A 10,610-nucleotide genomic window follows, 5' to 3' on the forward strand; every position below is an offset into this window, starting at 1 on the left:
GACAATGTAAGCGAACTATTTGCATACAGAACTTATCGATGGCGGTTATAAAACATTTGAAAGGTAAAAGTTTCTACTTTTTTAGCACCAACGAAAGAATCTATACTTTTTTATTACTCCCAGCAGCTGCCGATAAGAGTTTTAATGTCGAAGTATGGCAACTTAGTCCGTACAGTTGCAACATAGATCGAGAGACAACTTTTACTCGACTTTTTAACTGCAATATTTATGGCCCATTTTGCATGCTTAGTTTCGGCAAATCATTTGTGCATAGATCACATTGTATAGAACACCTTTTATACAAAGAATTAGTAATCGATATTACCATTAGACTATATCCACCTAACTGTGGACTTCTTTTTGCGAAAAGCTATCAATCTTGTCGTACAGAGAATTTTTAATATATAACCAAGTAATGTTTAATAATTAACCACTGTTAAATTACTTCCGTAACTCGTATATATCAATGTGAAGAATTTGTAATTCTTAATGTTATGACGTTACAGCTCACACCTGCTTACTTTACACAAATAGGTGATAATTGCTGGAATCAATTAAATATAATTGCGAGGACAACTATTACACCTTAAATTATTGAAAGGGAGCAGTATAAAAGGAAAGGCGTTACAAAACTTATACCAATTGTTTAAAATATGGATTCAAGAAAGGAAGTCCGAAGTGAAAGTCTTTACAAAACCTATTGGCTCTATTGGCGACTCCTGGGAGTCGAGGGCGATTATCCTTTCCGACGGCTGGTGGATTTTATAATTACGTTTTTCATTACGATTTTATATCCCGTGCATCTTATACTTGGCATGTATAAAAAGCCCACGATCCAAGTCATCAAAAGTCTGCATTTCATATCAGAATGCCTTTTCTGCAGTTATAAATTTTTCTGTTTTCGTTGGAAGCTGCATGAAATTAAGGCGCTTGAAAGATTGCTCCAAGACCTTGATAATCGAGCTGTAAGTGAAGAGGAACGCAACTACTTTAACCAAAATCCAAGTCGAGTGGCCCGAATGATTTCAAAAGGCTACTTGGTGGCTGCTATATCGGCTATAATCACCGCAACTATCTCTGGCTTATTTAGCAGTAGTCGAAACTTAATGTATTTGGGTTGGTTTCCCTACGACTTTCAAGCAACTGCTTTAATCTATTGGCTAAGCTTCGCCTATCAGGCGATTGGCTCTAGTCTTTTGGTTCTGGAAAATCTGGCCAACAATTCATATCCACCGATTACATTTTGTGTGGTCACTGGACATGTAAGACTTTTGATAATGCGACTAAGACGAATTGGTCACGATGTTAAGAAATCAGATTCGGAACATACCAAAGAACTCATCGAGGGTATTCAGGATCACAGGAAACTGATGCAGTAAGATTAAAGAGTAAAGATTGATAGTGGCAGTTTTATTGATTAATGAAATGTGTTTTTTCCAGGATTGTACGCTTACTTCGCAGCATTTTACGACTCACCCAACTTGGCCAGTTCCTTTCCAGCGGCATAAATATTTCCATAACACTCATCAACATCCTGTTCTTTGCGGAAAACAACTTTGCAATGATATATTACGCCGTGTTCTTTGCTGTGATGTTTATAGACTTATTTCCAAGTTGTTACTATGGAACTCTGATGACAATGGAGTTTGATAAGCTACCATACGCCATCTTCTCCAGCAACTGGCTCAAAATGGATAGAAGACACAATCGATCCTTGATAATACTGATGCAACTGACGCTGGTTCCAGTTAATATCAAAGCAGGTGGTATTTTTAGCATCGATATGGGTGCATTTTTCGCAACAGTTCGGATGGCATACTCATTTTACACCTTGGCCTTGTCATTTCGACTATAGGGTAACAGAAGTATGGCCTAATGAATTTTTTAAAAGCCGTGTTAAGTTAATGAAAAACCTACTGTCTACTAAATAATAAAAGCGCACTACTTAAGTCCCTAATCAACAACTATATAATTTATTGTTTTACAACACCCAATTATCTAAATAAAAATGTAAACCTTTTGCACAGTTCTCTGATCAATAAAATGGTAATAATCAAAGCAAATATTTGTATTTACGCTGTCGCCACAAATTTGTAACTTTTCAGGCGACTGTTACCCAAGAAAAGGTGTGAATTGGTAATCACAAATTATAGGGCTATCACACTCGCAGTAAATTGATGGGCGTAACGTTGTAGGACCATAATTAAGCCATTTAGAGAGCCTGGTATAAAAGAGAAAATGCCGCAGGATATATTCAATTGTTTCGAACATGGACTTGAAATCGCCAGTCATTCGAAGTGAACACATCTACCGAGCTTATTGGTTATATTGGCATCTATTGGGCCTGGAAAGCAATTTCTTTCTGAATCGCTTGCTGGATGTGGTGATTACAGTTTTCGTAACCATCTGGTATCCAATACATCTGATTTTGGGTCTGTTTATGGAAAGATCTGTGCGGCAAGTCTGCAAGGGTCTACCGATCTCGGCAGCCTGCTTCTTCGCCAGCTTTAAATTTATTTGCTTTCGAATCAAGCTATCTGAGATAAAAGAAATCGAAATATTATTTAAGGAGCTGGATCAGCGAGCTGTGAGTCAAGGGGAGTGCGAGTTCTTTAATCAAAATACGAGACGTGAGGCGAATTTCATTTGCAAAAGTTTCATTGTGGCATATGGACTATCAAATATCTCGGCCATAGCATCAGTACTTTTCGGCGGTGAACATAAGCTATTATATCCAGCCTGGTTCCCATACGATGTGCAGGTCTCGGAACTAATATTTTGGCTAAGTGTAAGCTACCAAATTGTCGGTGTAAGTTTGGCCATACTTCAGAGTCTGGCCAGTGATTCCTATCCACCGATGACATTTTGCGTGGTTGTCGGTCATGTTAGACTTTTGGCAATGCGTTTGAGTAGAATAGGCCAAGGTCCGGAGGAAACAAAGTACTCAACCGGAAAACAATTAATCGAATGCATCGAGGACCACCGGAAACTAATCAAGTAATATATAATATGTGGTTTTATGTAATCCAAACAAGTCATGTAATGTGGTAGAAAAACAGTTCTGTACTTCGGTTGTCACAGAAATCAACGTTTTTTTTTTATTTTCTTACTTTGACTAATTTACATAAGATATCAAATATTTGTTATATCATATTATTTATTTCTTGTGTTTATTGTTTATTTGCAGAATAGTGGAACTACTGCGCAGCACCATGAATATTTCACAGCTCGGCCAGTTTATTTCGAGTGGCATCAATATTTCCATAACGCTTATCAATATTCTGTTCTTTGCGGAGAATAATTTCGCTGTAACCTACTACGGCGTGTACTTCCTATCGATGGTGTTGCAGCTATTCCCCTGCTGCTATTACGGCACTCTGATATCCGTGGAGATGAACCAGCTGACCTATGCGATTTATTCCAGTAACTGGATGAAAATGGATCGCGGATACAGCCGCATTCTGCTGATTTTCATGCAACTCACACTGGCGGAGGTGCAAATCAAGGCCGGTGGGATGATTGGCATCGGAATGAACGCCTTCTTTGCCACCGTGCGATTGGCCTACTCATTTTTCACTTTGGCCATGTCGCTGCGTTAATAAGTGGAACCACCACAAATTTGCATATTCGCTTAATTTTAATTACCACTAATGGCGACCATTAACGCGCGCCTCATGAAAATTGCATTGGCGGCGTTTAAATGCCATTTAGCGCGGATTATGCACCTGAATTTACACTCAAAGAAGTAATAAATAATGGAAAATTATACAAAAAAGGCTCTCTTTAAACAACAATTTTAAGTGACCTCCTTGTATACATTTGATTTATTTATATCAAAATGATAATACAATTTTTAAATAAAATAATGATGTAGCATTTTGCAAAACAGATTAACACAACATTGTACAGCTTAATAAAACTATATAAATATATGAAAGTCTAGTTCAAAGTGGCTTAAAATCTCACAGGGTATCCTCTCATGGCATATGCATGAAAGCTTCAGCCTATCGTTTCTCGCAGTGTATCCTCTCATGGCATCTGCATAAAAGCTTCAGCCTTGCTGGGAAATATGCATTAGCTGCACAATGGTCATAATCGATAGTCTTAGTTTCTATCGTCCGTTCTGGATCTGCATGCGATTGCTGGTGCCGACTTTCTTCAAGGATTCACCGCGTCCTGTCCAACGCCTTTACGTGGTGTGGCTGCATATCCTGGTCACCCTGTGGTTTCCACTGCACCTGCTGCTGCATCTTCTGCTACTCCCATCTCCGGCTGAGTTCATGAAGAACCTCACCATGTCCCTGACTTGCGTGGCCTGCAGTCTGAAGCACGTGGCCCACTTGTATCACTTGCCGCAGATTGTGGAAATCGAATCACTGATCCGGCAATTGGACGCATTTATTGACAGCGAACTGGAGCATCGCTACTATCGGGATCACGTGTATTGCCATGCCAGGCGCTTCACACGGTGTCTCTATGGCAGTTTTGGCATGGTCTATGCGGTTTTCCTGTTCGGCGTTCTCGTGCAGATTATTAGCGGACGATGGGAACTTATCTATCCAGCCTATTTCCCATTTGACTTGGAGAGCAATAGCTATCTGGGCGCCGTGGGTTTGGGCTATCAGGTATTTAGCATGGTTGTGGAAGGCTTTCAGGGTCTGGGCAACGATACCTACACCCCACTGACCTTGTGCCTTCTGGCCGGACATGTCCACTTGTGGTCCATTCGCATGGCTCAACTGGGACACTTGGAGGACGAAACGGCGATGAATCATCAGCGCTTGCTGGAGTACATTGAGCAGCATAAGCTATTGGTGCGGTAAGCTCTAAGAACTATGTCCCTGAATGCCACTTAAATTCTCTCCAACGTGGCAGATTCCACCACCTGGTGCGTCGCACCATCAGCGAGGTGCAACTGGTGCAGCTGGGTGGCTGTGGAGCCACTCTCTGCATCATTGTGTCCTACATGCTCTTCTTTGTGAGCGACACCATCTCGATGGTCTACTACTTGGTGTTCTTCGGCGTCGTCTGCGTGCAGCTCTTTCCCAGCTGCTATTTTGCCAGCGAAGTGGCCGAGGAGGTGGAACGCCTACCATATGCGATCTTCTCCAGCAAATGGTACGATCAATCGCGGGATCATCGCTTCGATATGCTCGTCTTCACACAACTAACACTGCGGAACAGGGTGTGGGTCATCAAGGCAGGAGGACTCATCGAGCTGAATTTGAACGCCTTTTTCGCCACCCTGAAGATGGCCTATTCCCTCATTGCCGTCGTAGTGCGGACAAGAGGTATATAGAGCGAGTGTTTAATTAAATGGATTTCACGACCCGGCCACCGTATTGCTATTGATTTTGGCCCCCTGAAATGGACCAAAAGTGGCGCAATCAACGAGGGAAAATGAAATTTCATTAATTGGCCCCGTCGCGATACGCAAATAAACAGTTTGGCGTACGGAGAGGAGATTCTGATGTTTCGACCGAACAACAATGGCACATTAAAGTGAAATGAATTGTTTACGTATACACAACTTTTATTCTGATTTCTGTTTTGTGTATTTTGTTGCTGTAAACCTTGCATAAATCTCTATGGAATCAGGCTGCTTTGTGTTGCTGTAATTAAAATAAAAAATTGTGCGCCAATCAATGGTAAATATAAATGAAGTGCATGTAAGTTGTATTTTTCATAGTCCGCAAATTGTCCTTGAAATTGTTTTAGTATCACTTTAAACTCACAGCTTTTTGGTTGGTGAATATCTTTCGTTCTGTATATCGCACTGTATTTTATTCCTGTTTATTAGCTTATGAGGGGAGACATCGAATATTAAATTTAGGACCATTTTGGAGCACCCAAAAGTGTGTACGTGATGCAAACACATTTTCGGTTGCTTTGCCTTTTTTATGCGAAGAATTTAATCAAACTTAAAAGCCTCAGCGAATCGATGCTCAAATTTTAAGCACCCGGAGCTCACACGCACATTATATGACTGATTTTTAATTAAAACTCTTACCAAGCGGTAATAATTGAATTCTGAACTTTTTCCACTGCATTACGTTTCGCTGTTACTTGATGGGAAATTACTGGGCATTACTGGGAATTCAAAGAGTTAACGCAAAAAGGGTTTTGAAAAATACCTAGACATGCCGTTCAAACTTTTTAAATTACATTTTTAATAAGTATAACTCTATATATATATTTAAATTATTATTTATTATATATATATTTATTATTATTAAATACTTTTAAGTTTAACCGTTTGATATACGCAATGTTTTACATTTTTAGATGCCAATAACAATATATATTTTTAGTGTAACTTGACTTCAATTTTAATATTCCGAATCGACGTGGATGCTGCGAAGATGAAAAGTAATAGCATCTCGCAACCGAAAACCCCTTGCAATGTGAACATGCCGCAGTGGAAATGAGAAATATATTTAAAAATAGTTCAGTAGACAGCAGGCCTTTTACTCGAAATGCAAATGAGGAAAAGCCCTTGGCGTTGCATGCCGGAAAAGTGCGCTGGACAACGGACAACGGACGACGGACTGCACAAGTGACCAGGAAAGAGGCGCCGGACAAACGCGAACATTGGCGCACACTCGTCCAAGGACTTGTGGCAAGAAGGAGAAGGATGTGGCCAAGGACACGCAACGCAACGCGACGCTACCGCGGCAATTTATTGATGCCAACGCAACGATGAGTGAGCGAACAAATTGCCTGAAGTGATGTCGATAGTACACTGAGCTAATCACTTTGCAAACTGACTTAAATTTAAATTGTTATATAATTTATAACGCTTCTTTGATTATTAGTCAAATGATGTGATATTAATATTCGTTTGTTCTGCTAGTAACCCAGACATTGTGATCACCTGAAACACACACTTTTCTCTCAGTGCTGCGTGAGAGGTGCGATAAGGGGCAGTGTCAGTAAAATTTGTCGCCAACAGATGGCGCTATCTGTCGAACGCACAGCGCCCAAGCAACCATTAAAAATAACCCCCCAGTAACACTTTGCGTCATTATTGAAAGCAATTTCCCACGGCAAATAGAAAATCGAAAAACAAAACCAAATCGAAAAAGAATGCGAAAAAATGAAATGAAATAAAATAGAATCACACGGAGGACAGTAGAAAATGCGACAAATGTGGGGGTCTCAAGCCGCAGCTTAGAGGCCCATGCGCGAATATTGCGCATACGCCACCCCAGGGAGCAGCACTCAAAACACAGGCCACACAATCCAACAGTCTAGCAATCTAGCAGCCCAGCCCAAAACCATCGCATCGAGTCACCCATTTAGAAGCATCCATAGAGTTGGGAGCCACAGCAGGCCCAATTGCTGGAGGTGATTTAACTTTTTCTGCCTGCCACTCATTTCCTTTTCAATAGCACAAAAGCACACAGACACCGAAGACCGAAGAGCGAGGAGCAAGTGGCGAGGTGCGAGGAGCGAGAGATGGCTTAAATATTGTTGGCACACTTTTTCAAGTGTTTCCTGCCTTCCTGCATGTTGTCCTTGCTCCTGGCAACTGGCGACTGGCGACTGACTGCTTTCGCCGCACTCCTGGCTCTACTGTTTATTTTAACTTTTGGCATTTTGTGCGCCCGAACCGGGGGAATTTAGCCTTCCCCAAATAGGAAAGTAAAACAAAAAGCGGTTAAACAAAAATATGAAAAATAAATTGAAACACTCAACCCGGCCCGGCTGTCTGTCTGTCTAAAAAGCCCCCGTAGAGGCTTCCACTCAATCAGAGTCCTGGCATTGGTGGCATCAGTTCCAAAAGCCATGCACCTCCCGCACCTCTGGAAGCAGATCTGAGATCTGGTCACGAGTCCTCCTACCGCAGATGGAATTGCCTCCTCTGGCCGAAAAACGCAATTTGATTGCCAAGCCCTGCGGAATTCAGAATTGGGCTGCCGCACTAAAGTAATCACACTTTTCGTTGCATTTTGCTGCGTTTCTTGGTGTTGCACATGCCACAAAAATCAACAGAATGCAATTACTCTTGGCTAATATATGCAGTTCTTTATTTTCCATAAAGGCAAAGAACGTCTTTTAAAACAGCATTGAGGTTTGTGGTAAGTATTCATTTTAAAGCTAAGTAAATATATAATAGTTAAAGTGCACTGTTATGAAGCTTTTCACTAGTTTTAACCTTTTTAAAAAAGGATTTTTCAATGAGTGATACTTGACGGAATATTCCACAAATTCCAAAAATTGTAGCTAATATAACAACTTAATCATTTTCGCTCGCATTTAATTGCATGCAATTTAATTGAAACAAATAGCAGCAGATACACAAGAAACCTAATTGAAATTACGGTGGCAATTGCATGTGATTTTTTAATGAACGCTAATACACAGTGTATGTGTCGACTCTAATTGCCTTTTGGCAGTTGCAAATGGTGAGAAATTGTTGAGCGCATTTTCCGTATCGAATGAAAAATGATTAATTACCCCCTGGCAAATGGAAGTTGAACACAACGTACGCGGCGCAGGAATAGGGATTTTCCATGTACGAGTACAACTGCATTGCGATTCGTGTCGGAATTGGCGAAACTATTTTCCCATTCCACACGGCCAACTCAATTACAACGTGGCCGACTGTCGGCTGTTGGGCATTCAATTTCCCCCGTCCGGCGAGAAAAACAAGCGGAAAACGCGCATCAAAGACAAACAAAGCTGGCGATGGGTTGAGGGGAGGGGGTAAGGGGCAGTGGTAGGGAAAACTGGGTGGTTGGGTGGTTGGAAAAAGTGTCCAACATGTTGGACAACCGAACTGGCGGCGCCTAAAACTATGCTCCACGGCATGAATAACAGAGCGGATCAGGTCTTTAGCTTTTTTCGCTGTTTGTGCACTGCGAGAAAATATATGATCGCTCAGTTCTCATGTGGTTTTGGCTATTAATCTAATGAATTTCCTAGCAAGCTGTGAGCTATTAACAATTAAATTTTCTACTTAAAGTAAGCCTACTTAAAACAGATTATATATGTAATATTTAATATGTTATGTTATTAGGTAAATAGTTTTAAAGCCTTAAAAAAAGTGATTTGTATATCTTCTTCTGTACAGTGCCACTTCTGCTCTCACTCTTGTATTTCAGTCATGCATGACAATTTTTTCCAGCCAGTTGCCTGTGCTTTTTTGCTTTTTTGCTTGGGGTTTTCCTTGGCCTCCTGTTATTGTTGGAGCCCCTTTGTTTGGATCACGTTGGAGATTTCTTTTTGTTTACGAACGCACTGACACAGATGTTCTCGCTGATGTTTTGGCCCCACTGTTGTTTTTGCAGCTGATAAAGTTAGTACGCATCCCAAAGCCGAGTTATCACGGGCCCACCCCATTAATGTGTCCAACTCATATATGAGCGTATCATAAAAGATTACTTTAAGGTCGAGCACATTAATCTTTGGCTATAGATTCCACTGATAGCTGGCACACTATTGTGCCAATTTGTCAATTGTCAATTTTATTGCTGCAGCTCATGTGGTAAAGCCAACCATTGAGTAATCAGTACTGAATCATTCACTTCTGTTTTGAGTTACTATCAGTTACTATTTGTGGTCACTTGTTTGATTTTCCTTATTCTATTTACAATCTATTACCTAAAGTGAAATTCCCAACAATCCAAGATTCATAATATAATATATAATATTTATTTTACAGCTCATTGTGTATAAATTTAAGATTTTATTAGTCAAGTTATACATGAAATTCAATTAAAAATTCAAGGGATAAAATAGCTGCTTAGATACAAACAATATAAGAGCTGCTTTCCACCCTTTTATTCTGGCTTGTAAATTCCATGCTTCAATTACTCTATTACACTCCTAATAAAATCATAATTGGAAACACACAACTGCTGTCCAACTGCCTACAACAAATCATAAATCAATCGCCTGCATTGCGTGAAATGAAAACCACATCCGTTGACCAGATATGCACTTCCTACAAACTATCACTATCTCCGCAAAAGACAACAAATGTGCCACGTCTCTCGTTACTACGCATGATGATGGAAAACCTGTCGGATGAATCGAGATAATCGATAAAGTGTGCCTGGTTACAGGGGAAGTCCATTAAGTTGAGCGTTCCAGCCCGGCGCCTCTTTTACTTACCTGTGTTCAGCTATCAAATGTCCCCCCTTTTTTTTTGCTTTCTATGCCAACGCCTGGTTTTTTGGAGCATTTTGCAATCGGATCTCGGCTGGATGAGGGCTTACAAAATTTCAAATTCATGAGACCGAAGCGCAACAAAGACAGGCCTATTTCCAATTTCCGTAGGCCATGTTTGCTGGCCGTTTTCATAAGCGCCAACCGATTTGTTTTTGGCCCACTGGTTGACAATTTCGTACTGGCATTGCTCAAAAGTGAATGCTGCAGTGCACAGCTCCAATTTATCTGCATCTGTAGCTGTTGCTGTAGCTGTATCCATGCCTCGGGAGGAAGGTCATTTGTAACCCTAACTAAACAAATTTGAAAGCTGGTGGCCCGTCCAACGTATCAGGTGTGGTCAGGTTCTGGCGATGGCCCTTTTTCCCCTGCCATTATAAAATGGCCAGTGGGCGTTGGAGGTGGCATCAGTTCGCCATTGGCAGCAAACGGGAAGC

General features: G+C 40.9%; 3 protein-coding genes across 3 annotated transcripts; all 3 read left to right on the top strand.

The window, feature by feature from the left end:
- The first annotated feature begins 653 nt into the window (after positions 1-653).
- LOC120458016 (odorant receptor 33a) lies at positions 654-1,855 on the top strand. The gene is made up of 2 exons (XM_039645518.1): positions 654-1,375; positions 1,441-1,855. The coding sequence occupies exons 1-2, from the start codon at positions 654-656 to the stop codon at positions 1,853-1,855; spliced, it is 1,137 nt and encodes a 378-aa protein (XP_039501452.1).
- A 414-nt stretch (positions 1,856-2,269) lies between these two features.
- LOC120457864 (odorant receptor 33b) lies at positions 2,270-3,599 on the top strand. The gene is made up of 2 exons (XM_039645386.1): positions 2,270-2,997; positions 3,188-3,599. Exons 1-2 carry the CDS (start codon positions 2,270-2,272, stop codon positions 3,597-3,599), a joined length of 1,140 nt encoding a protein of 379 aa, XP_039501320.1.
- A 486-nt stretch (positions 3,600-4,085) lies between these two features.
- On the top strand, positions 4,086-5,299 carry LOC120458250 (odorant receptor 33c). The gene is made up of 2 exons (XM_039645839.1): positions 4,086-4,819; positions 4,876-5,299. The coding sequence occupies exons 1-2, from the start codon at positions 4,086-4,088 to the stop codon at positions 5,297-5,299; spliced, it is 1,158 nt and encodes a 385-aa protein (XP_039501773.1).
- Positions 5,300-10,610: the final 5,311 nt, after the last annotated feature.

Source organism: Drosophila santomea, chromosome 2L (assembly GCF_016746245.2).
Source record: "Drosophila santomea strain STO CAGO 1482 chromosome 2L, Prin_Dsan_1.1, whole genome shotgun sequence".
In the NCBI taxonomy this organism is placed as follows: Eukaryota; Metazoa; Arthropoda; class Insecta; order Diptera; family Drosophilidae; genus Drosophila; species Drosophila santomea.

Coding starts and splice junctions, on each gene's coding strand:
- LOC120458250 (XM_039645839.1), top strand. CDS start 4,086: ATGGTCATAATCGATAGTCTTAGTTTCTATCGTCCGTTCTGGATCTGC. Junction 4,820..4,875: donor CAGCATAAGCTATTGGTGCG/GTAAGCTCTAAG, acceptor CCAACGTGGCAG/ATTCCACCACCTGGTGCGTC.
- LOC120458016 (XM_039645518.1), top strand. CDS start 654: ATGGATTCAAGAAAGGAAGTCCGAAGTGAAAGTCTTTACAAAACCTAT. Junction 1,376..1,440: donor GATCACAGGAAACTGATGCA/GTAAGATTAAAG, acceptor TGTTTTTTCCAG/GATTGTACGCTTACTTCGCA.
- LOC120457864 (XM_039645386.1), top strand. CDS start 2,270: ATGGACTTGAAATCGCCAGTCATTCGAAGTGAACACATCTACCGAGCT. Junction 2,998..3,187: donor GACCACCGGAAACTAATCAA/GTAATATATAAT, acceptor GTTTATTTGCAG/AATAGTGGAACTACTGCGCA.